The sequence below is a fragment of the Diplotaxodon limnothrissa genome, linkage group LG17 (genome assembly GCF_057381915.1).
Source record: "Diplotaxodon limnothrissa isolate DT_005_m linkage group LG17, D_limnothrissa_male_GT1.1, whole genome shotgun sequence".
In the NCBI taxonomy this organism is placed as follows: domain Eukaryota; kingdom Metazoa; phylum Chordata; class Actinopteri; order Cichliformes; family Cichlidae; genus Diplotaxodon; species Diplotaxodon limnothrissa.
In genome coordinates, this window is record NC_140612.1 from 13,500,808 (window position 1) to 13,528,483 (window position 27,676).

At 43.2% G+C, this 27,676-nt stretch overlaps 1 protein-coding gene across 1 annotated transcript in view; it reads left to right on the top strand.

The window, feature by feature from the left end:
* Window positions 1-27,676, top strand: part of gmds (GDP-mannose 4,6-dehydratase) — a 201,305-nt gene that overhangs the window by 137,159 nt on the left and 36,470 nt on the right. Inside the window, exons 8-9 of the mRNA XM_085375860.1 lie at window positions 24,059-24,177; window positions 24,506-24,602. Coding sequence (XP_085231986.1) covers window positions 24,059-24,177; window positions 24,506-24,602 — 216 coding nt within the window. The remainder of the gene's footprint in view (window positions 1-24,058; window positions 24,178-24,505; window positions 24,603-27,676) is intronic.

Genomic DNA, 27,676 nt, shown 5'->3' on the forward strand with positions numbered 1-27,676 from the left:
CCACGGTCAACCCATAGTTTCTACACAAACGTGACTGGTGAATTTTTTGTTGGGTATGGCAGAACTGCTCAAAAATTCCAAAATGACAAGTGGACATAGCTGACAAATGGACATGGGTCCTGCATTGCTTCCATCCAAAATGTTTGTTACTTCTACATTTTTTTGTTATTTTTACAGCAATCATTATAATCAATACTGCTGCTGATGGAAAATGTCAGTGTCTGTCAATACACAATAACCCACTGCACAGATTATTAGGCAGATGCTTCAGTATGACTGCACAGGTTGCTGCAGTGCAGAAAGAAGGCATGAAACACAATAATGTATGGGTGGTGTGTGTCACTATTTTCTACTGTTGACACTAAAATAAAAAAGTAAAACTGTTAAGTGATGTTCACTTAACATTACAAAAAATGTTTCTGTATAAGAATTGCCTTTAAAAATGCTTGATGCCTAATCCAACATGACGGTTGGCCTCTGCCCTTCTTTAAATATACTAACAACATTTTTAAACATGTGACAAAACACCATTAAATTGTTCAGTCTGTATTTCTGTCTGTTGCCTGCTTTTCAGCAGGAGAGTTGCTCTTCCACCTGCAGTAGGGATTTTACAATAATCGCCGACCTTTGTCTCAAACACACAGAGTTTGGTATCTCATGCACACACCTGCTCTTCATTGTCCAATTTGTGCAAGTGTAGTAGCCACAGAGGAGCGTAGAAACGGTAAACAGGCTGATAGTATCTCCGATGAGATCACTGTAGCTTGAAATGCGTTTTAGGCACAGAGACGTGGTCCAGCATTGACACATGCCTTCACACACATAACAGCTTTGAAGGGGAAAGTGACCATTGTTCCGGGTGACAGATTAAAAGCAGGGCAGCATGTAGGAGCACAATCTGTGTTCAGGCCTGTTTACACTGTAAACAGTCTCTTTCTTGCAGTTCAGCTTCTGTTTTCAGCCCCCCAAGGTCGGGGGTCATGAGTTCAAATTCAAACAGTCGAGGAAGTCTGGCAATTCAATTCGCAAACACCCGTACAGTTTCCTCACCGCCCACTTACTAACCTCTCGTCTTCTGATTTCTGCCTTAAACATTGCAGGAAGGTTAAAGGATATCTCCTCATGCTTGTTAATAACTTTCATTACATTTCTGCCTCACTCTTTCCTTCTTGTCATTTAGGTTGACAAACGTCTCTCATTTTTAACTGATCCGTCTGAGTCCAAATTCCCATGGAATTATCTCTTTTCAGATTTCATGGAAAGACTAAAAATATTCCAACTACCATAAATTGCATCTACCGCCTACGATCAGACTGTTGCAGCCAGTGACATCCCACAATTCCTGATAACATGAAATACACAAAATTAGCTTCCTGTGTCACGTTTATCTCCACTTCACATACTCTCAGGCCCTTACCCCCCTTTTTTAAAATAGGTCTCAAAAACTAAAAACAATGCAGTTCTTAGAATTTATGGATGGAACTAAACGTTTTTTGGTATTATCATGCTCTCATTTCTTTTTCCTGTTCTTCTTAACAGATACTGAAAAATTAGTCATGTGATGTTTAGAAATTGTGTTTTCTTCACATATATAAAAGAGACAAAGCCTCACATTTTAGAAACTGAATGGGAATATTTGACATTTAAATGCTGAAAAACAAGAATTTGTTAACTTTGCAGCATCATCGTAAGCCACCGTGCGTCCACTTTATTCCGTCACTGTAGATTTTACCCTCGCTCCCAAGAATCTGCTGTGACATTCTGCTTGGATATTGCGGTGTATGGTGAGAGATATAGAAATAAATATAATCAATAAGCTTGTTTGTTACGCTGTGAGGCAGTGGTCGTCCTACCCATGCTTATGTTTGTTTTTCTTCCTGCCTCGTCAGAGGGAGCTGAATAAAGAGAGAACTTTTCTGGCCTAACATCACTCCGCCTCTAGCTGCTGATGCCTTCTCTCTGACAGGATGCACATTCACATGCATCTTTTTTACTGTGTGCAATTCTGAGTTAAAGTCAGTTAAATAAAGAGCAGAAAATCTGAAGCAACTATTTTAAACCTTTTAACTATTTTAAACGTGGTTCACATCCTCTGTAGCCTCTGCACACTGCCTATTCATAACCCAGCTATAACAGATTAGCATTCAACTGCTATATTTAACATTACTTAACTCATGTCTGTGTGGATATGTGTGTCTGTGTTGCTATCCCCCTTTTTCTCCCCAAAAATGGTAACACACCCACATCGAATGAGAGGGCTCCTTTGAGAAATGTGTTTCTCGGGTTCTCACGGTGTAAAAGTGACGCTATCGCTAAACTCCGAGAATCAGCAGCTCTGTCTGCATTACATGGTGCTTTGCCCAACCTGTGTGTGTGTGTGTGTGTGTGTGTGTGTGTGTGTGTGTGTGTGTGTGCGTGCATGCATGGACAATTTAGTTTACTATGTATATGTGTGTGAATTTGAGACTTAAATAGTGAATGACACTCTTTATGAGACCCCTGTCCATTCCTGTGGTGAAAACATGGAAAGACTGTTTAACTGCTCATACAGCCAGAGGTCATAGCCAAGTTCAAGTGTGTGTGTGGACTTCCCCATGCTTGTGTCTATGTTTAGATATACAAACCCACTGATAATTTCAAAGGAATGGGTGCCGGTTTGATTGATGGATTGGTTTATCAATATGAGATGGCTGAAGGAATTTCATTTTCCTAGAAGGCAGCCTCACTGTTTGACTACAATAAAATATAATTTTGATAGATTTGCGGCATACAACGTCCTTTCACACAGAAGAGTAAATCACACACAAACGCACGTGCACACACACACACACAAATGTCCATTGTCACTGTTAGCATCATCAGTGATTCAGGTTTTTATCTAAATAAAGTCATATGTCACCATATGGAGAAAGCGTTAATGCCACATGTGAATGAATACAAGTTTTTATTGGTGCCGGTGGATTAAATCTACTATTTATAGGCTAAAAACACATTTAGAGTCCTCAGTAACAATTGAGTGCACTAAAAAGTTTTTAGAGACTTCAGATGTTCAGCTTGTTTTATTTCGTAAGGATTTTGTTACAGTCAAAAGCTCACAGAATAAGAGTAAATGCACATGTTTAAGTGAATGTGATTAACTTATTATAGTGGTGAAAAAAAGAGTTTAAAAAGTCAAGTGAAAAGCAAAAGGAGCATTATTGTCTGTACAACACAATGATGCGACCCCCAGCAGCCTCAGTGTGATGACAGGAATCTGGAAAATTGCATCTTGTATCATTTTCCAAGAATAAGGGACACATCCTTCAACCATGAATGGAATTTTTGAGTTTTTATGTCTTTAATTGTAACGTATGGACATGTGGCACAGTGAGGAGATTTGTATTTCCTCACTTTTTTCTTCATTTTCCATCAAGTGAAGGATATTTGGGCAATGCCACTCATCTTTTTACAAATTCAAGTTACAGCAGCTTTTGAATGCAGGGGGGACATAGAGTTAAACGCATTCCCTACGAGTTCTGTTAATCTTAGATATGGGCTCGAGCACTTGTGGAGCTTCCAGAAGCAACACCCAGGAATCAACAAAATAAAATGTTTTCAACTTTTTTTCGATCAACTGAAATTTTGTGGCCCCTGGGTTAACAGGATGTTGTCTGTGAAAGAGCATCCACTGAGGCTGACCACTGATGCGAGGCCCGTCCAGCAGCAAAATGGACAGAATGAAACTGACAACGCAGAGGTGCGGTTGTCCCTGCGTCATCCCTGACCATGTTAAAACTCTGTGTGTGTGTGTGTGTGTGTGTGTGTGTGTGTGTGTGTGTGTGTGTCTGTGTGCTTGTGTTCAGAGTGAGGTCAGACTGCAAATATAGCCTCTTCTGTCTTCAACTTAACGTCCAGACAGCCTGTGTCTGACAGGGAAAAACATTAAAGTCTCTGACTTTTTTGGTCAAAATACAACAGGAGAGACAAGCGGGAAGGAGGGGGGAGAAAGGGGGAGGAGAATGAAGAATGAGTGTGTGTGTAAAGGGGGTAGGAGGGTTAATAATTTCAGCCATGCCTAAAAATAGGAATCTTGGATTTAAAAAAAAAAAAAAAAAATAGAACAATTTTGAAAAAAATAAAAGAAGCTGCTCTGCTAAAAATCACAGCTCCATAGCAGCCATTTGGACGATGTGATGGTGGAGCCTGGGAAAGTTGTGTACTAGCATGTCTGTGTGTGTATCAGTGTATGTGTGAAAATGTAGCCCTAAATTGAATGATTGAAGTTCTTACTTGCATTTAGGCACAAAACGGTTGGAAAGCAGTTATGTTGAGGCTGCTAATGCCTGGTCTGTCCCTGCGTTTACCTCATTTGGCCTGTCCGGGTCTAACCTAAATTCGTTTGGTTCAGCCAAGTATGGTCTGGACTGGTTCACGGTTCTGTCAAATCCTCCCCTGCCCTTTACTGACTCACGAGAAGACATTTGGGGATTTTCAGATAAAGACAGATTGAGAGAGAAAAGTGAAACATATCTAAGTTAAGTCACATAAAATATGTTGGAAATGAAAACACGTTAGATGAAACTTCGATGCTCAGGAACGTGAGGAATGTTAGCCCACCAGTCTCCATTTCAGTGCATTTAGTCTGCATTCTAATTTGATATCTGGTCCATGGCTGTCTCAAAGAGCACGTCTAATGTGCTAAAAAGAGATTCATTTAAATGTTATTTTTACCAGCTGGTTTATCTGTACTTGTTCTACAGCGTGCGGCAGGACTTAGTCACAGAGTCGCAGACTGAATGTCTCTTCATGTCCAGCTTCAGAGCCTTATGAGTTTTTTGTGTTATGTTGTTAAGGATGATTACCAGTTGCCAGTGTGCAAAGTAATTCTGTTATGAGTAGTGCTGTAACTAAGTGGTGGCAAAGGAAACACTGTTTCATTCAACATAATTGCATGAAATAATCCTGACTTTCACAGTCATCAAAAGGATGTAACTTTTATATATAGTTTGTTAGCTACTGTTAAGGTTTCCTTATTTATATACACTTCACTTCATATTTAGAGCAGATTTGAACCAAATTCTGCCACGTATAGAAAAAACATGAAGCTACACACGTTGAACATTACATGATATGAAACAAGTGCAAATGGAAAATACCCAGGATTCTTAGTCTGCTATCTTTCAAAAATGAAAGATTTATTTCCCACTGATCTGGGCTTAGTGCCCTGACAGAAGCCTTTCCTGAAGAAATGTGGCATTGGCAGAATCATGCTTTGGATTTGTTTTTCTGTGACTGGGAAAGAGAGAATAGTCAGGTACAGAGATGTTTTAATAAAAACTTGCTGCATAGTCCTCAGAACCTCAGACATTGCCACAGACAAGGGTCCAAAACACAAGGCCAAGACAGCAGTGAAATTTACTGGGGACGACTCTGTCAAGTCCTTCAAGTGACCCAGTGAAAGTCATGAGTTAAACCTGAACCTATTTAGACCCCCAACAATGGTCGTCCAGTGACAGTTGCAGGATAACCTGAGAGTAGGGATGGGTATTGATAAGATTTTCACGATTCCGATTCCATTTTCGATTCTGTTTAACGATTCGATTCTTTATCGATTCTCTTATCGATTCTTTTTTTTTTTTTTTTAAAAGGAGAACACTAAGGTCGATTAGCTTACAACTGTTTTATATCTTCTCTTTGAACAAGAGTAACATGGCCTTACAAACCCAACAGTGAGATAAGAGATCCACAGCCTACGGCTCTTCAATGGGGTGTCACAGGGTCCCCAGGAAAAAATTTTTTAAATGTAAAATAATAAAATAAATATTATTCTGTAGCAATAACAAAGTGTAACATAAATTATTCTGTAGCAATTACACAAGAATATCCAGTAATGTCCCTGCCGACAATTAAACACATTCACTTACCGAAAATCGGGGCATCTGCTGTGGAAAATGGGTTCAAGCCTTTTACCACAAACTTAGTCACTGCTCGGTGACATTCGTCTATCCTGGCCTGAAAGGAGACGCTACCGGTAGACTGCAGGGAGAACTGCCAGCATCTGAGGCAGCCAGACTCTGTCTGTCTCTCTTATCATGGTCACCTAAATGCACAGTAATGGCAGGTTTTGTAATAAGGCAGATCGCGCTAACATAAATATGCACTCTTAGTTGATTATTTACCTGCCGCATTAACGGGAGAGGACGTGCAAACGTTACCGCTGCTGCTGGGTTGAGATTCACGAGTCCGGAGCGGAATTAAAAACACGACATTCATTTAAGGTTATCACGTGTTTTGTCAGCAAATGCTTTTGCATATTCGTAGTGTTTCCTCCCTTAAATGAAATATTTACTTTTCAAGTATTGCAAGTTGCCCTTTTGTCATCCGTTCTCCTAAAGTATAACCAAACTTTTGAGCGTTTGAGCCGCTTAGGCACCATGTTTCCTGCCAGGTAAATGACGCTCCGCAACGTGGTGACGTGATTCGGGGCGACTGGAATCGATAAGGGAATCGTTTGCAAAAATGGCAAACAATTCCAAGGAATTGAAACAGTGGGAACCGGTTCTCAACAAGAACCGGTTTTCGATACCCATCCCTACCTGAGAGAGCTCAATGCTTTATCTAATTTCAGTTATGTATATAATTGATTCATTTTCAATATTCCGTTGTTAAGTTGTTAATTTAAAAACGGTTTAAAAATTTTCATAAACCCCTCTGTCCCTTTTCAAAAGCAGAGCTAGGTGTTATTTGAATTTATCAGGTAGAGATTGGTTTATGAGTGCAAGTTTTTAACAAAGGTGTTGTAATGGAGGAGGTCACTGTAAGTGGGATGGACTTGACCTCCTGACTATGACTGATGTAGATGATAAGGTGCTGACTCTAAGAATCCACAATCTCAACAGGGTTGTCCGATAAGAACAGATGGCATATCCACAAAATCCACTGCCACTCAGGTATCTGTCGTTCACTCATTTATTTAGCAAGAATCCGAAGCACACATCCATAATGTGAGTGAGGGGATTTAACAGACTGTAAAATGCTATATGCCGTGTGGTGAGTGATGGTGTGGTTTCTGTTGGAAAGAACATAAAAGTCTTCCATAATTAGGTGAACAGAGTGAATTAAATGTGTAATACAACAATACAAACAATACTGGATAGTGGAACATTCAACCAAAATAAGGGAGTGTCAACAAATGCTAATTTTACTATTTACATAAATCCTAACTAGGCACTTTACATTAGAGCTAACATGAGAAATTAGTGACGGTCCCTTAATGACCGCACGGCAGAGGCTGCTTCGCAGTAAACGGCAGTAACAATCGGTAAACAAAGTGTGCGCCAAGGATTAAACAAGGGAGGATAATGGCCGCAGCAAAGAACAAACACGATAAAACACAGAAACTTACAGTCTCATGGACGCACACCGCTAACAGCATTAGAGGAATGAAAATCCACACGGTGAGTAAAACTCTGCTGACTCTTCCCACCTGCAGCTCCGACCGAACTCTCTGCGTCGACATGTGCGTAATGATGAGGTAGAATTGTGTCTTCTGATTGGTGAAGAGAATGGGTTGCCTCACCGCTCATTGGCTAAACGGCAGCTGTATGCTGATATCTTACTCCGCAGATGCGGCTCCGTTCGTGAGTTCTGCGAACTGGCTGGCCTTTTGTACAGCCGCCCCCAACTTTGCGGAGCAAAGGTGCACTTCACTTAGGAAGGTCAGGCAGTAGACTCCGGTGGAAGAGCTGGAAGTCTGATAAGTCGTCCCACTGATCGTGTATATGTCTCAGAGGTGTGGACTCGAGTCACATGACTTGGACTCGAGTCAGACTCGAGTCATTAATTTTATGACTTTAGACTTGACTTGAAAAAATGTTGTAAGACTTGTGACTTGACTTGGACTTTTACACCAATGACTTGGGACTTGAATTGGACTTGAACCGGTTTACTTGAAAAGACTTGATATTTTACCCCAAATATAAAATTTAACATGCATATTATATAGAGATTGAAAATGTGACGTCATTCACGGGTAGAACCGCAAAGGATTCTGGGAACTCGTGGCAAGAGGTACTAGCGCACGCAGGCTTTCAATTAAAATCAGTCACACAGCGATAAAAAGAAACACAAAAATGTCAAGAAGCTGTTGTATTATTAACTGCAATAGCCGGTCGCATGACAGCCACGGGAAGCCGACGGGTAAAGAGATCGGTTGTTATCGGATTACCTCGTTGAAGAGAAATTGTTCGAGCCATGTTTCCGAAGTGACAAAGACGCGACGGGTGGCCTGGATTGCAGCCATTCAAAGATCAAATATAACGTCCCAGAACACTCCAGCTCACAGGTTAGTCTGCTCCAAGCATTTACACAAAGGTCAGTCTGCTGTTGTAGTTAACATAATTGGTGATATAGGTTACAAGCAAGTCTGGCGCTGAACAGAAATGGTCGCGCTATGCTCCTTTGTTTATTGTGCATAAATAGTGAATTGTCCTGATACAATATTGCGTTTCGCTTCTGTTATTATGGTACATTGACAAAAACATATACTTTTATTCACAGGATAAAACAGGTTTTTTGTATCACTAATTGCCCAGTACGATTACAGTATTATTGTCACTGCTACATTTCTGTGATGGGTACCAGAAATTATTTCCACTACTAATTAATTACCGTTGAGCTCAAAGGTCCTATTAATAAACGGTTAAGGAATGTGTATTTATGACAACAATTTGTGAGACTGGTAAACTTATGATACGTACGATGGTCTTTCGTTCTACACGGTGCATTTCAAGGTCCTGCACCCATCCGTCGGTAAACTGTACCTGGGCTTGTTGCAGTGACCTGAAGTTACTAAACTTCATGAGTGTATGCACTCACTCCAAGAACCGTATGATTATAAATATGCATATAAATATGCTACGATGAGATAGCTGACTTCATCTAACTAGCAAATGTTTTCAAGGCTACGTTGGTGATGCAGTTTTTTTTTTTAAATGATATTTTTAAAAAAAATATCATTTATTTATGTATGATATTTTTGTCATGCGATTTCAAAGCCGGTCCTACAACCGCATCCAAGAATAACATGCAGCTTATCTCAGAACTGTCGGTGAAAATTATTCTTGGAGCTAGGTTTAATTGAGCTGCATTTTAAAGAGGTGCAATTTCACAATTTGTGTATATTTTCTAAGTTCACTATTTTGTCATGTGTTGAGAAAAACACAGATTAAAAAATTACATGGTCTAATATTTACATTTAGCATAACTGCAACATGCTTTTTTTCGGGGGTTTTTTAAAGACTCGAAAGGACTTGAAATTCAAAGTTTCAGACTTGTGACTTGACTCGGACTTTTACACCAGTGACTTGAGACTCGACTCTGACTTGCCTGACATTACTTGAGACTTGACTTGAGACTTGAGGATAAAGACTTGAGACTTACTTGAGACTTGCAAAACAATGACTTGGTCCCACCTCTGATATGTCTTGTCTCCAACCTGTATCTGAACGGTTCGAACCCTGCCATCTGCTCCAGGGATTACTTGGCTGACCTTACCAACTGGCCATAGGGCACGAGGGAGCTGCTGGTCCACAATGAGAACGATAGTGCCAACAGTCAACTCATCTCTTTCCTGCTGCCATTTGTGCCGCATCTGGAGTGAAGGTAGATAATTCCGGATGTAGTGGATCCAGAATTGATCCGCCAAGGCTTGACATTGTCTCCACCTACGACGGCTCAGGAGTTCGGCTTCTGGGTAGACGACCTGTGGCATACCGGAATCAGGCCGCCCCATCAACAACATGTTGGGAGTGATCGGATCAACGTCTGCTACGTCTGAGGAGACATAACCTAGCGGCTTAGAGTTGATGATGCTCTCTACCTCGCTGAGTATCGTCCTAAAGACTTCCTCGGTGACATGCTGCGAGCCGAGAATGGTATGCAGCGCAGACTTGATGGAACGAATCTTCCGTTCCCAGGAACCACCAAAATGTGGAGCCTGTGGAGGGTTGAAACGAAAATGAATCTGCTGGCTGGCCAACTGTGACTTCAGAGCTGGGCCGAGTGCGTTGAAAGCCTCCTGGAGTTCAGAGCTACCACCTCTGAAGTTGGTACCTTGATCCGACAGCAGTTCGAAGGGCTTCCCACGTCTCGAGATGAAACGACGCAGTCCCATCAGGAATGAGTCAGTGTCCATGCTGGCAAGCAGATCAAGGTAGACTGCGTGGGTCGTTAGGCATTTGAAGATGATCCCCCACCGTTTCTCTGTACGCCGCCCCATCTTCACAAGGTATGGGCCAAAGCAATCCACCCCAGTTGAATAGAAGGCTGGGCGATGAAGTCTTAAACTGGATAATGGAAGGTCAGCCATCTTGGGAATGACCGGCTGGCTGCGCCACCTCCTGCATTCAGGACAGTTGTACTGGTGCTTCCGGACGGCCTCTCGTCCTCGAAGTATCCAGAATCTGCGCCGGAGCTCAGCAAAGACCCTCTCGGAGCCCGGGTGAGCAAGCTGGCGATCGCAATCCTGGACGATGAGCTTTGTGATAGGATGCTGAGGGTCAAGAACGACAGGATGCAAGATGTCTTGACTGAGGGTTTCACATCTGCGAAGCCGCCCCCCTACCCGAATCAGTTGAGCCTCTGGGTCATACTCAGGAGCTAAGGCAAGTAGGCGACTGCTGGCAGCTACCGGTTTGTGAGATGACAGCCGAACAAAATCTTCAGGGAAACTGTCTTCCTGTACCTTCCGGAGGAGTGCTAACTCCGCTTGCCTGTAATCCTCTGCCGTGGGTGTCGAGTCAGCAGCTGTCCCATGGACAGCTCGAACGTAAGCTTCCAGCAAGGTCTGGTAGCCACTGAAAGAACCAACATCAGGTAGATGTGGATCAGGTATTCTGGTGATGTTCCCACAGAAGCTCTCCTTCCGCAGCTCTGATGAATCATCAAGGGAAACGTGGTTCGGGAGCTCCGGGCAGTATGATGCCGCCTGCCAGAGAAAAGGTGGGCCCCGGCGCCACCGATGATGAGAGGTGAGCTGTGAGAGCCGCAATCCTCGAGTGATGTCGTCGGCAGGATTGTCGCCTGATCTGACATATCTCCACAGGCTCCCTTCAGTTAGCTCTTGAATATCTGCAACTCTAGAGCCCACAAAGATCTTGTAGCGGCAGGATTGGGACTGGAGCCAGTTCAGGACTGTAGTGGAGTCGGTCCAATAGACAATGCTTGAGATATGAAGGGTGAGTTCCCTCTTGAGGACGGCAGCAAGCTGGGCTCCCACATGAGCAGCACAGAGCTCCAACCTCGGAATGGACTGTTGACGGACGGGAGCAACTCGAGATCGGGCAGCTAGGAAGGCTACCTGGATTCCCCCCATATGATCTTCTGTCCGAAGGTAGGCTACAGCTCCATATGCCTTCTCAGATGCATCGGAGAAGATGTGGATGCTCTGCTTGCAAAGGGATGGGTCTGTCTCTGGCTGCACGTAACAACGTGGCAGGGAGACATCAGGGAGCTGAATCAATTCACTTTCCCATGCATGCCACAGCTGCAGCAGGTCGATTGGCAGATTTGGATCATCCCAGTCACTCCTTTTCCTCCAGAGATGCTGCACCAGGATTTTGGCCCGAGTGGTGTAAGGAATGAGAAGGCCAAGCGGATCATACTGCTTGGCCAGAACCCGATAGATGTTGCGCATTGTGGGCTCCACCAACTGCTCAGTGTGCCGAATCTGATATCTGAGCTCGTCAGACTGACAGTGCCATTGCAGGCCCAGAGTCCGCTCTGGTACATCAGTCCCATCGGGGGAAAACCACAGTTCACTGCTCTGTGAGACTGATCCAGGTGGCATATGACTGATGAGTTCTGGGTAGTTGGAAGCCCACTGTCGTAATTCGAAGCCACCGGTGAGCAGCAACTGCTGGATTTTGTTAACCAGTTGCTGGGCTTCGGGAAATGATGCGAAGCTCTGGAGGAGATTGTCAACATAGAAACATTTCTCCACTGTGTGACGGGTATCCTCGCTGGGGCTGCTGTGATCCAGAACGTGCCGCTGCAGAGCATAGGTGGCACAGCAGGGACTGCATGTCGTCCCGAAAGGCAACACTTGCCATTCGTAAACCTCTGGTTGCCTCGTGCGATCCATATCTCTCCAGAGGAACCGGAGGAAGGGCTTGTCCTGAGTCAAGAGGCGGACCTGATGAAACATCCCCTTGATGTCACTGCTCACTGCAATGGGATACTCCCGGAAGCGAAGTAACACACCCAGGAGCATCGAGCCCAGGGTAGGACCAGGTAGGAGATGCTGATTCAGGCTGTTACCATTGTGCACGAAAGAACAGTTGAAGACAACGCGATCCTTGCCATTATGCTGAACCATGTGGTGTGGTATGTACCAGGTGCTACCATCCATGTCTGCGATGGTCAGTTTACTCACATAGCTTGCATCCACCAGCTTCTGAATTTCCTGGTTATAGGTGGCTGCTTGTACAGGCGTCTTCAGGAGGCGCTTCTCCGTAGCTCGCAGGTGACCCAAGACAGAGTCCTTAGTGGAATGAAGCGGGACTGGTTCCTCTTTCCACAGCAACGGGGTGGCATACCGGTTGATACCATCCACCTCCACTCTAATGGTCTTCTCCTCTAGCATCTTGACAGCCATGGTATCCTGTTTTGAACGTGTGGCCACCTTCTCATTCTGGTATGGGAGAACATCCATCTGCCAGAGCTTGGCTACATTACTGAGAAGTTCAGCACTGGGAGTCAGGGTGCTTGTGAGTAGACACTGAGGAGTGGAGGCTTGATGTAGAAGAACCTTGGCTGGACCCTGCAGAGTCCAACCCAGCCGTGTCTTGAGTGCAGCTGGTCCTCCCCGTGGACCCAGATGGACAGGCTCTATTGGAGTCAGGAGATGTGGGTAGTCAGAGCCAATCAGCAATAATGGTTGAGCTTGGTGGAACGAATGAAGTGGAAGACTTCGCAGGTGGCGGTAGGACCTTTGCAGTGCATCAGCTGGATGTGAGTGTTTGGCAAGCCCAAGCTCAGTGGCAGTGAATGCTCTTTGGATCCGGAACCGTCTCCGAGGGTCAGTGGCGGAGGCTATAGAGAAGGAAACGGAATGTCCTTCCACCGTTCTAATATCTTGTCGGATGGTTCGGAGCGCCAACTCCTCCCTCTTTCCCTGAAGGCCCAGCTCTTGGGCAGCACTGTGAAGAAGGATTGTGCGCTCTGACCCATCATCTAGGATGGCATATGTCTCTAGCTTCATTTTGCCATTATAGAGGCACACCCTGACCATTTTCAGTAGCACACAGCTGGTCCCCCATGTTGGATCAACGTAGTACGTGACGGGTTGGACAGCTTCCTCCGCCGGTCTGTCAGAACTAGTGGATCGCGATGCATTAATCTCATGGAGTGTCTCCAAATGCACCTGATTGCATTGCTGGCATCTAGCTTTCAGGTAGCATTGCGCCTCTGGATGGTCCCTTCCACATCTCCAGCACCGCTTGCCTGTCTGAATCCAAGACAACTTCTGCTCTATATTGAGCTTCTTGAAATCTGTGCACTGATTGAAATAGTGCTGAAGATTATTACAGAAGGGGCAGAATTTCTTTGGCTTCCCCAATTTGGAAACTGGACGTGATGCCTGTTTTGGAGGCTCTGGGCCTTTAGCAGGAGGGTCGTAGCCCAATAAGACGGTTGTGGTTGCCGCTGCAGATCTCTGCTTGGGTCTGGCACCCTTCCCACGATCCACACGTGGCTCTCGAGGTTGCTGATGATGATGGAAATACACATCATCATCTTGGATGCGGACTTCATATTCAAGCCACTCTGCCAAATCTGCTAAGGTTGGGATGGGTGTCTGAAGAGGATTGATGAACCGCTTAAACTGCGCTCGAAGACTGTGTGGCAGTTTGGACAGCAGTCTGGTGACGTGTGACCCACACTCTAGTTCTGCTCTCCCCTCTTTCCCAAGCTGTTCTAACATTCCCACGAGAGCCCTCACTTTCAGGGCGAAAAGACGGAACGCTCGGCTGTCACCACTTCGCACCGGAGACTCTGACAACACGTCAGTGATCCGCTGCAGGGCAAGTTTGTGAGGTTGACCATACAGCTCTATCAGGGATGACATGGTCTGGCTGTATGGATAGCGACTATTGCTGTAGGAATCGGCAATAAGGAGGGCGTCTTCCAACTTGAGGTGATCGACTAGGATCTGGTACTTGAAACGTTCAGTTGCATCGTGAGGCAGGATATTGTCAAGGGCCATTCGCAAACAAGCGAACTGGCTGGGGTCATCAGACGTGAAGTATGGAATGTGTGGTGTTGGTCCCCGGTACACGGTCTCTGTACTTCGTAGAGGTTCGTGCTGACCATATTTCCTCCAGGCTTTGGAATCAGTTGGCGGCCAGCGAGGCGGGTCCCCAGTCATCTCCCGGAAGCTTTCTGGTTGTTGGCGCTGAAAGGTGTATGGCTCTGCATATTCAGGGGTGACCTGCCTCTTCACACATGCTCCAGGCCCATACTCGTCCTTCACGTTAATTTTCCCGACCTGTTCAGTCACAGGAAGTTGACTGTACTGATAAGGTGACGTACATCTGAAAGGACCTGAGGCTGCTGCACTAGCAGGAATTTCTGATACCGGAGGTGGTGGAACAGGGAATGGCTCAGCACTCTGAGGATCAAGTGGAAGTGATGCCTCTGGCCAAGGTAAATCCTGTATGTCATCCTCTGGTATGTGAAAGGAACGTACCGTGTGTGGGTAGTGTCTGGAGGCATGGTCAGGATGAGGAGACTGAGGCATGGAATCAGTCCACAAGGACTGCCTCTGGTCCTGGGTACTGGGGCTTAATGCAGAAGGTTGGGGAGCTGGTGACGTCTGGAGGGCTGAGGACCGGAGAGAGAGGGCACCAAGCAGAGTCTGAACCTCTCGTCTGAGCTGATTATTATCTTCCTGCATTTCTCTCAGTGCTGATAATACCACGTCTGAGGTGCCATGCTGAGAAGTCTGGTCAGCTGGAGTGGCTGAGGTGTTGGGATGTGCCCCATGGTCATCAGGGGACTGGTTGTGCGACACATGCACCTGTGGTAGTGATCTCCTTGGCACCTGCACCAAGAAGTCATCGAGGTAACGAGGCCGATGACCATCGCGACGAGGACGAGGAGTGGATGAGAAAGCCATCTTGCCTGTGAAACTGTAACTCCGGCTCGAAGGACCATGTAATGGAGGAGGTCACTGTAAGTGGGATGGACTTGACCTCCTGACTATGACTGATGTAGATGATAAGGTGCTGACTCTAAGAATCCACAATCTCAACAGGGTTGTCCGATAAGAACAGATGGCATATCCACAAAATCCACTGCCACTCAGGTATCTGTCGTTCACTCATTTATTTAGCAAGAATCCGAAGCACACATCCATAATGTGAGTGAGGGGATTTAACAGACTGTAAAATGCTATATGCCGTGTGGTGAGTGATGGTGTGGTTTCTGTTGGAAAGAACATAAAAGTCTTCCATAATTAGGTGAACAGAGTGAATTAAATGTGTAATACAACAATACAAACAATACTGGATAGTGGAACATTCAACCAAAATAAGGGAGTGTCAACAAATGCTAATTTTACTATTTACATAAATCCTAACTAGGCACTTTACATTAGAGCTAACATGAGAAATTAGTGACGGTCCCTTAATGACCGCACGGCAGAGGCTGCTTCGCAGTAAACGGCAGTAACAATCGGTAAACAAAGTGTGCGCCAAGGATTAAACAAGGGAGGATAATGGCCGCAGCAAAGAACAAACACGATAAAACACAGAAACTTACAGTCTCATGGACGCACACCGCTAACAGCATTAGAGGAATGAAAATCCACACGGTGAGTAAAACTCTGCTGACTCTTCCCACCTGCAGCTCCGACCGAACTCTCTGCGTCGACATGTGCGTAATGATGAGGTAGAATTGTGTCTTCTGATTGGTGAAGAGAATGGGTTGCCTCACCGCTCATTGGCTAAACGGCAGCCGTATGCTGATATCTTACTCCGCAGATGCGGCTCCGTTCGTGAGTTCTGCGAACTGGCTGGCCTTTTGTACAGGTGTTAAACAAATAAATAAATAAAACTACTTCCCAATATTGATCATGAAATTTATCTGATTTATAAGTCAGTGAGTCTGACCTGCTTTCAACAGATTTAGAAGGAAAAGTGTCAAATGCTACCTTTAGTTAATGCTGCAGACGACACATAATCCTGCAGAGTTGTATCTGCTTCTCTTCCTTGCATTGCTTATTTGGCTTTTAAAATGTTTGTACAGGCATGGACTGTGTGTCATTGCTGTGCCGTCAGGAATTGTTATGTGATACGCCGTTTAGAGAAGCAAGGAGGACTCTTGGTTTATGAGTCACTTGCATATTGACAGCTCTAAACACTTTGTCGGGGGCGTTGGGGAGGGTGTAAACATGCAAGGTAATGTGTTTTACAGCAATGATGCACAAAGAATAAAAGGGTGATTTCGGGTGTATCTTTCAGAGGAAGCCACAGTTCTTTGGAATCATCTACACCATTATGGAATGCTGTAGAACACATTCACAGGAATGTTTTATTTAATAGATAAACATATACACACTTGTCAAGTGGTTGCGAGTTAGTGGTTGTGGTTTAGTTACAAATATACATATAAGACGTGAATACAAAAAACAGCATCGGCTGTATGTTCTTGAGCATTACGAAATATATTTGAATCATCAAAATGCTTACATGTAACATCAGTTTGGATTAAATTAGGCCTCAGTCACCCGGGCCTAGAGACCGGTCAGGGACCTCCTGACAGGTCTGGATTCTAGAAAAATGTGGATTCCCCAACCAATTGGCAGCTAGTTGCTGGAGGCTTCTGGCTGTATTTGGGTGAAGTTGGTCTTAAAAAGATTACTGCCCAAAAAACCTCCCAGTGATTGCTTTTATTACTTGTAGCTTGCATTAAAGACGTCGATTTGTGGGCAAAGACTTTGTAACTAACCACCAAACAGCAGTGAATCTTAAAAAAAAAGTGCAATGCAAACCAGAAACAGAATATTCACTTTTAACATAAAAGTTGTGCCTTACCACTAAAACCAATGTTTCAAAAGTTGCAACTTTTACTTTAAATGCAAATGATGCAAACCTCTCACCAACTAGTTGGGGAATACGCATTTGTCTTAGTGACCTGGGATTACCTGGGGTCAGTGACTAGTTTCTAATCCTCCATGCCTGTTTCACAGTTTTCACCGCACCTCCAGCAACCAACCACTCACTAGCCAGATGGGCAATACAAATTTTTCCCTTGCAACCAGTGGTTGCCAGGTAGTTGCCAACTGGTCTCTAGGCCTATGTGACTGATGTCTTGGAGCACAAGACTATTTGCAATTGTTGTTGGTGGAACAAAAGAATGTAAAAAGTAACTGTAGGCTGTGAAAGCAATAAGCACTAATACACTCTAACTTCTTGGCTAAGTAAGCCTGGCCGGAGTGCATCATTGTGCTGCAATTCTGAAGCCACCAGACAATTCTGAACACAAACTGATGGAAAAACACTTCAATAATCTATTGTTCACAGACTTCCCTCTAGTTATTTTCTGACATGTGTAATGTCTTAGAAAAATGATGTTAAATCCCTTCTGGGGTCAGAGAAGAGTGGAAAAAAATCAGAGTGAAATCAAAACGTTTTACTATTGACAACTGAACCACTCTAGACTATTCTGGATTTTAGGCAGAAGTGAACGAGCCAACATTGCAACATTCACACCTCAGTGGGGGTGGGGGGCTCACGAGTGGCAAACAAAAATCTGTTTTTCTATTCACTTTCTGAAATGCTGGCAGAAAAACTGCATTGGCAATGAACATTTCTGGTTTATTAAGGATAGAAGGCAGAAACTGGGAAAAAGGTCTTATCATTTGCAGCATCTTTTAATGACAGCTTTATGAAAAAGTATATGAAAACCATGAACATAGGAAGTACAAGCACCAGTGGACTCATTTGAAAGTCATGAAGACTTAAATTGTACTGATGAAGAATTTTGTAGAAACTTTAACGAACGTAACCCCTGGTATTTGTCTTACTCTGAATTGTTGTGAAGTAAAGAAGGTTCTTAACACAAAATAAGATTATTTTTTGAATTGTTTTGAAAAATATGATGAATTTGATGTTAAATATAGTCATATATAAACATCCACAGTAGTAAGAGGTTAACTGCCCTCAGTCTGGTATCAGCAGTGGCCCCTAGGTCATTCTGAAGTCGTCATTTCAATACTATTTGCCTAATCTCAGTACAAGATGGCTGTAGATGATTGCCACTGTATCCGGGAAGTACTGGCCCTTGATGGATGTGGGTCCGAAAAGACCAGCCGATAACACACACTTATGACGTACGTGGCCATGTTTGAGCTCAAATGTGACGTATCATAGTATCATAACATAGTAGTAAGTGCAGGTCATTAATCTCACTATCAGTGGAGAGCGGTGGGCCCGGCAGACTGGAGCTGTGTCTGCTCGAATTCAAGGCTTGACTTTGGTCCACGCCAGAAAAGAGAGCATTTCTTTTAACTTTTCAGGCTTTAACATTCTTGTCTGGCAGCTGTGCAAGCATGTTGTGGAACAGGGCTGAGAACCTCTTAAGCTCCAAATGAGCTGGAAAAGCCAGCTCTGGTCGAGCTCTATAGCTGAGAAGACATGAAGTCGCAGCTTCTCAAAACTCTCTGCAGCACAGCAGAGTGCGCAACATGTTATATTCTAACTGAAATTGGTGTGACCAGTCCGTTTATAAAGCTCTGTATGTGTTTCTGGAATAATTTGAATAAGTGCCCTCATGAATGCATTTATGCTTTTCATGTAAAAAGTGGCTTTGCTTTACATTTGCATGTTTGAATGAGGAGGAAAGTGTGTGCTGGGGCCGATGGCTTTGTGCAGCCATAATCGCAGCTCTATTAAGTGTTCACTGTGAGCCATGCCACATGTCAGCTGGAGTCAAGCAGCTAGAGAGGGAAGATGGAGTGGCTATAACAGCCTGGGAGAGAGGCGAGACGCAGAGTGGGAGAAGGGAGGATGGAGGGGTCAGCAGAGGAGGGAGGTCCAGATAAGTCATCACTTAAGTTGTGGTTTGGGTGCTCTGTTTGTTGTAAGATGCTTTTTAGGCACTTTTGGAAAACAAGGAATCGAGTATAAGATCTGTTTTCTGCCTGAGGATTTAACACTTGTTTAGCAAAACAAACCTTTTATTCTCTGCCAGCTTGGAGATGATATTCTCTATCGGAGAATATTTTATCGACAGAGACTGTGACGCTATTGCAAATTACTACGTATATATTATTGAAAGGCAGTCAGCAGTAGCAGAGAGTTGGTGTCATAGTGGTGAGATTGCACTTTGTGACCTGTGCTCAGTACTCTGAGTCAGCAGGCTGCCTTTGGTTTAAACCAGGGATTTTCCCGCAGCTCAGTCCCTTTGGTTGTGCTCTATCTGTGTTCTATCTCACAGGAGCATATGGAAAAGATTAAATATAACACACTGTAAGAAGAAAAAAAGAAAGAAAGTCGCAGCCACGGCAGTTGAATGCTGAAGCCACGAAACTTCTACCGTATTAAGGGGATGCTGCCCTGCTGAGGTCACTGCTGAGTCGGTTAATATTGAATCAGTTATGTTTGTTTGAAGTTGCCTGAATCTGCACAAAGATATTTTACATACATTGATATTTTACCTGTTAACTTTTTTTATTGGTGTAAGATTTTTCATCAGATTTTAATTTGGCATTCATGGCCATTTCCAAATCAAAGTGTTTTAAGCAGGCTTTAAGTTTCAGTGATTCCCTGTCAGCTACAGAAGGATGGCATTTTATTATAAGATGTAATATTAAACTTTGAATTCAGCTTTAAAGCATTGCATGTATAATTTTTAGTACATCTTTTACTGTAGGCCTCCAGCATGTTCGGACTATGTTGGAAAAACGTCTCTTCAGTCTATCAGTCATCTTGAACACTGAGTACTGGTTTGGTTTTAAGTCTTTAATAAAAATAAAAATAAAAAAATAAAATAAAATTATAAATAAAATAGATTTACTGATTCCTGAATCATATGTATACAGAACTCTGTTTTACAAGATAAAGAAGCAAAGCAAATAAAATACAACAACAGCAGATAAAAAAGGAAATAATTTGTGTTGATTTTTTTTTTAAATGAAATGATTATAAAATTTTGCTATAACATGCATTATAACTCAATATGGTCACGTGATCTACATAATTAAAAGAAGTAAACAACGTAAATCAAAACAGGAACATGTAATTTTGGATTGCAGTGTCAGTAGTTATGCCATTACATTTAGTTCACTAATTACATTAGTAAACTATGCATAATATAGAAGCAAAGTTACTCTCCAGAACTCTTTATATTATCCAGTTTGTTGGAAAATTTGTATTGTAGAGTATTTTAATAACTCGAAAAGCAGATCTGGCTTGTATTTTAATAATTACAGATATCAAATTGAGTAACAATAACAACAAGAGCTGTACTGAAATCCACATTTCATATCACTTCCAACAGAAATTTAGAACTCCGAGACAATAGAAAAAAAAACATTTAAACGTTGGTCAGCTCGGTTTCCCCTCGTGTGTGTCAGAATATGTTTCAGGTAAAGGGGTCCGCAGTGGTCGCTGGCTGTTTCTGAGCTGCAGTCAAGTGTGGAGTGTGTGATGGGGGGTCATCCTGTGGCCATGTGAACAGGAAGGTGCGGGTTCAGTGTGAAGGGCTGAACCTCTGAGCTGTTTATCAGATAGCTAATGAAGCAGAGCGATCCTGAGGGAGGAGGAGTGGGAGAAGGGGAAAAAAGAGGGTAAAAGGTAAAAGAAGGAAAGCGGGTGTAAAGAGGCCGAGAACGAGAAGTTATCGCTGAACGGGCTGAGATGAATAAACCAATCTTCCGTTTCATTCTTCTTTATTCCCACTACAATACGTAGAAAAATACACATCAGAATATTTATTACATGTCCTTGTTAAAAAAAAATCAGCAGAGGCCATATCACTCAGCTCCTGCCGTAAACATTTTCTCTGGCTGCAAGAGAAGCAGACCTACGTTTCCAATTCCCATCATCACAGCCATCCAGTTTACTGCAGGCTACACATCCATCAGTGGGGTTTTTCAGGAAAAGGGAATGAGCCTGCTTCATTACAAGTTCAAATAATCAGCCAGTCAGATGATCAAAACAGTATTACAGTGTAGATGTCAGTGTTTGATACTCCACTGTTTCCAGTGATGCTTATTCCTGCTCACGTCGAAAAGGAAAGCGCTGACATATTTTGGAAATGGCAGACTGGGAACTCACCTCTGATTAAATTCTCAGGATTGATGTCATGTCTGTATTGTTGATATAAATTTAAAATATTGTAGTGTAATATGCTGGCTACTTTTGTGGTAACACTCAATTATTTTGTATAAACTGTTTAATGTAGCAAAAACAACAAGAAAAGAAAGATCTGAATGAAATTGACATCTAAGTTTGCCTTTGCTGTCTAAAGATCTTCAACATACACTGATATAACGGATAAAAGCAAACTCTTCACTCGTCTTCACTCAAGACTCGTGTGCTTCGTGTTTATGAACATGCCGTCGAGCACTTTGGAGCTGGAGCTAAAAGAAGACTGCAGGAATATTGCACAAAAATGTCATAGCTCAATTTATATCCATGATCAATATTTATGCCATTATCCATGGAACAGTTTAGTTTTGACTCAAAAAGATTTAAAAAATGGAATTGAAACTTTTTATTGTTTGATGATTGAATATAAATGCGCCTGTATAGACAGTGAAAGTTTAGAAAACTACAGTTTTGATCTTTATGGACTCCTGTTAAAACATCGGGGTCCTCTGCATCTGCAGTTGTTGCTGTAGTAATAAAACGTTAAAGTGGTTTACACCATTTGACCCACGGGGCTTTCTGCTTTCAAATAATGCATAATCGTGGTCAAAGCCATGGAAAACATAGCAGTTCACAACATAAAAGGTTTAAACTGTCGGACTGCTAATGAAATATTCTGTTATCTCTTCTGCTTGTTTGTTACTTATGATTTGTCAGAAGCAGCCGTTTGTAAGAGAATTACATTTTCCTGTAAACTTCACAGGCCCAAAATGTGGCAGCAGACTGAATAACATATTCTGATGACGCCCTGGATGCTTTGTTTTGCTGTCAGTTACACGCCGAGTTGCAATTTTTGTCTTGTGTAGCCGTGTGAGAGTCTGGTTTGTTCATCAGAGGCCAGAGGGTGAGAGGTCAGAGGTCAGGCTCAGGGGAGTCATCATTGTTGAGCGCTCAGGTGACCCTGAACGATCCTGAGGTAGAATGGCCCTCGCCTCCCTGAGGAAGTTCATTCCATCACTGCTGGTGTGTTTGCGAGAAGGCATGTGCTTAAACAATGCCACAACAGTGCACAGAAATGTGTGCATACAGTAGTTCAGCATGCAAGCTCACAGCATTACACAACATTTAGAGTAAGAGAAACGGGACTGTTTTTTTTTCTTTTCACCACTGGTGACATTATCATAGAATTGTAAACAAATTAGCAGTCGCTGTTACTTTGATTACTATGAAAATCTGATGCAAAGATTACTATTCCGTATCACAACTGACTTTCTTTTGACTGTGTCAGTTTTTAAACTGTTGTGTGAAAAAAGTACCACGAACTGGTTTTCGGGGTACTTCTGGGGTTGTATCAGTGCATGTTGGAATCAATCGGGTACTGAACACTGAAACTTAAACCTTTTCACAGATGCACTAAAAGGTTTTACCTTCACGAGATGTCAGGGGTTTTAGTGATCACCCAAATGTCTAGAGGCACGTTTCATTTGTTGTTTCATCAAAGCATCGTATCGAGCAGTTTAACCTTTGTCTTTGTACTGTTTGCAATCTTTTAAACTTCAATGCACAGAAATGTTTGCATCTTTCTGCGCAAGTTTTACTGCAAAACAAAAACGTTGCCAACAAACTGCTGACAGGAAGTTGTAAGTGTTAAATGTGACCCTTTACCCATAGAACTGAGAAAAAAATGATGAGATGTCAGAGATTTTAATCTGCTGATATATTTTATATTTACAAGCCCAGTTGTTGAGCTATTGAAGGGGAAATAATGAAGAGTCGGAGAATACATGACATTCATGACTGTTTATAGCAACTTAATATAACAGCTGGGTTTAATTTCACAGTATTTTTTTCTTCTTCAAATAGTTCAGAATCTGAAGCAAATAAATAAATAAACTGAAATGAGTTAGCACAATTTGAAACAATAGAGTCTCAATTACACACTGATTTTAGTCTTGTTTATATAGAAATTGCATTTAACATGAAAAAATTACGACTAGGCCTTCTGTGTCACTCTCATTCTGTCTTCTTCTGTGATTTTAAAGAGTGGAGACATGAGCGTCTGTTGGTCTGTCTTTGTGTCCCTGGCGAGTTTCTTCTAATCATGCTGGATGTGCCAGGGGTCAGCAGCTCTGACCTGCTGGCTCCAGTTCACCATAAATATTATGGAACCACGCCTTCGCTAGTTGTTTAATATAGCACCGTGTCCGTTAAGGGACCTAAAGTAATAGGTTACGCTGGGGTATCTAAGCTAATAATAACGTTGCCTGCACAGTGTAATTAGGAATAGTAAACACGAGTCAGGATATAAGGTTTTGGAAAATTCATTTGTATTTGAGGAATTTCATCAGCTTCTTTACTTTCACTTTATGTGTCTTAAAATATCTTTGAGTTGTTAGAGTATGTCAGTTGTGCAACGCTGTTGGCCTGAATGCACGTGTATTCATGGCCACGTGTGCATTTTTGTGTGCCAGCAACACAGTGGGCCTGTGGGAGTGCTCTGTCCTCCTTTCCCACAGTATGTGTCCCCTGAGCCCTTGTAGTGACGTCAGGGCAGAGGTATGGGCGAATGCCCCGCTCAGAGGTCGCAGGTTCACTTCCTGTCTGTCAGGGCTGAGTTTGGCACGGTCCAGTGTGGATCACCGAACTGTCTTTATGATCTCTCAGTAGTTTGACCTCTCTGTCTTTGTCTCTGTGTCTGTCTCTTTCAGGCTATGTGGCTGATGCTGCAACAGGAGGAGCCCGAGGATTTCATCATAGCAACAGGGGAGGTGCACAGTGTGAGGGAGTTTGTGGAGAGGGCCTTTGGACGTGTGGGAAAGACCATTGTGTAAGTCAACATATCAGTATTCTTTTTGCAGTCAAAATCACAGATTTGCCTGAGAGGCCTCAATATAAGACACCCCAACCCTATGTCTCTTGTCTTGGAAAGATTCCTCCCATGTTTAACCTGTCATTCACCTCCCCTCTTATGTGCTGTGAGATACTGACATGTGGTGAAGGATGTGTTCGTTTGTGGGGGGGAAAAAAGGCAGGTGACATGTTTTGTCTGGATGAGACTTTAAGGAAACAAACTACACAAGAAGTAATCACGGCGCTTGAATCTTGGAGCAGGTGTGGGAAACTCTTAGTTCCTGCTAAGATTTCTTTCTTTCCAGGTGGGAGGGAAAGGATGAGAAGGAGGTTGGCCGTTGCCAGGAGACAGGGGTGGTACATGTGAAGGTGGACCCAAAATACTTCCGTCCCACCGAAGTGGTAAGTCAAGTTTCTCCTACCATTTGTGTCTATATGTATAATGCACGTGTATTCATGCACCCAGTTCTTACACCTTTGGTCTGTTTGCCCCTCCCTCTGTGTTCTGGGAACCTGGAGATGCTTGCTATACTGGCCTATATAAAGTCTATAATACACATTTGTACATTTGATCCCAGAAACCTTTGGTGATTTTTCTCTCTAACTGCACAATACTGTGGACCACACCAACCAAAGGAGGCTTCAGAATGAAAATGGTTTACTATAGTGGTGCAATCTATATAGTTGCATATAATTTATAATGCATCACGGCACATATTTATTGTTCTATATAAGAATGTTTCATGGTTTTTCTTTGTGTATGTGTTTGCCGGTAATTGTGTCTGGCACTATATGCTTGTCAGCTACAGTGGATGCAGTCACTTGACAGCCTCAGGCTGCTTATTGTATGCTTTTTTTAAACAGCTGGAAACAAGCCAGATAAGCTCTTTAAGAGTACTGAAAGCTATATCCTGCCACCTTATGCTAAGTGCGTCCAACCTGGAAATTTGTAATACTAACAACTTATTAGTTTGACTCAAAGGGTTAGTGAGGCAATTCTGCTGAATGAGAGGCTAGTTTGATAGCACAGGAGAGATATTGGTGCCTCTTTCGTGAGATTGTGCTTGCTGAGGTGATAGTTCTAAAAATCAAACTCATAATGTTAGCCAGTGTATTACTCCTCCATCTCTCGAAAGGTGTCTGCTGAATTTGGGAGGTCTTTCTCTCATCACCCTGGTCAAGGGTTATTGCAGTTACTCCCTGTGGACATTCTAGGGTTACCCTGGGGTGTTGTGGCTGAGATTAGCCATCATCCTCTCAGTTTAAAGCAGGAGCTCCTTTCTCCTGGGCTTTGGCCTGGTGAGATTAGAGTTGAGATGCAGTTGAGTGATGGCAGAGGATTAGTAAGGAGCCCCTAGTGACTGACAGCTGAAGGTACGGCAGCACTGGTTACACACCTGGGCCTCTATTCTCTGTCCGTGTCAGCTTATTCACTCAAGGTCCTAACCCTGTATCTGTATGGACAACTACTCTAAAATATGATCAAATCAGCGTACATGTCCATTTGTGATAACCAGCTAATTTCTCTGAGCATTGCACAATCTGACCTTGGGTAAATTTTCTGGGACATCCACTCCGGGGAATATTGTGGCATTGTGTTAACACATGTGAATGCTCCAGACTGCAAACATCTCTCACTTGCTGATGATCAGTCAAGTGTATTTAATTATCAGCACATGGCTGCTAGTTACCCTCTTAAATCCTATGGATGCAGCAAGGGTGTGCTGTGCTGCATCCTTTCTGTGAAAACCTTCTTTTCCGCATGACTGTATGCCCTTATAGCTACCCAGCACTATAAAATTTATCATATTGACAGCTTCCTAACAAGTGTTTGAACACAAGAAAGAGAGAAGCCAGCATTGAGAGCGTTATTGTTGCTGCTTTTCAGTCGAGTCACCTCACTTGACCACAATTATGGTAAACATTCAAAGAAAAACTATTCATGTAGCAAGTGTGGAATAACTCCTAACTGCTGACCCTTTGCTGCTTCCATGGTATATTGCTATGGTGCTCCATGTTATTAGCACTAGCAAAGGGAACACTGCTCCTGACGTGTGGTGTTATAAACACAGAGCAATAACAAAGTGTGAGCTTGCATGGATAACAAGGGGAGGATGGTTCAGTAACAGTGGACAATTTCTCTACTCTTTCCCTTTGTCCCTTCTATATGGCTTAAAGAGACTGAAGGATGTTTAACCTCTGACCCCGGCAGACAGGAAGTGACTGACACTGGGCTCATAGCTCAGCATTGTGCCTCACCTCAAGTGGAAATACCTGTCATCAAGTGTGTGTGTGTATATCCTAAGACTTCAGCTGACTCAGACTCTTTTGGTGTCTTGTTTGCTGTTTAGCAGTACAAAAGTTTGAATGTATGTCTGTGTGGGGCCCAAAACGAGGTAGGGGTGTGTGTGTGCGTGTGTGTGTGCGTGGAGCGCGGAAGGAGTGTTACCTCGGGCTGTGTGCTAATATCTGTGTAATTCATCATTAATTCTGTCAGAGTGTGTGTCTGACATGAGCTTCAATCCCTTGGGACAGAAGCCCCAGCAGGTGTGCCTCACATGTGGTGCAGTGTGTGAGTGTGAATGTGTCTTTTGTGCACATGTGTGAACCCTGCAGGGCTACCGGCTTGACAGCCCGTTTGTCCGACTGTGGAAGCAGTTTACCCAGTGTGGTGCGTGCTGGTTAAAATGAAAAAAATAAAGCTACCAGCATTTTGCACCAATAGTTAACACGTGAAAGCGAAAGACATGCAGTGCAAGCTGCCAGGGCTGTTTTGAGGACAGCTACAAGTAAGTTTCACATCGCTCCAACTGTCACGACTTTGCAGGGCTGTCAGTCACTCTTGGCACCATATGGGCTTCTGTCAACGCTCCTAAACTTTGGCTCAGGTGAGCAGCCTTTGCCTCAGCTTTACAAAGGTGTGTCTGCGCACTACTCTCTAATGGTTCTGATTAGTTTTGGTTGCCAGGTATAATACCAAGGTGTGATCAGATGGGTTCTTCTGTCTGGCTTTCTGAGTTTCTTTTGTACCCAATTGTTTTATAAGACTGGTGATGTTAACTGTAAATGTGCATTTGTTCTATGTGATTTGTTAAAGAGGCGTACACACTCACATAAAGGGCACAAAAGAGCACAGGTAGAGGGAAAAACTGGTCTATAGATGAGTGCCGCAAGTGGAATCCTTGACATTTTGTTTTTCTGACATGGGAAGTTGAGTACAGAATATGTTTGGCATGCAAGTGACGATAAGAAGTCACATCATTTTCGAAAAAACCTTCCACTTTACGTGCGTGCAAAACCAAAAGTAATAGCAGAAGCAGTTAGGATCTATTGCTGTAATTTAATGGATCGCAAAAGATGGGTTTAAAAAAGAAACAGGCCAGCATATGAGGATTTGTATTACAGTTTACATAGCCTCCAAAAGTATAATCGAATACATTCAGATAGCTTGAATTAAGCCTTCTCCAATCCCTACC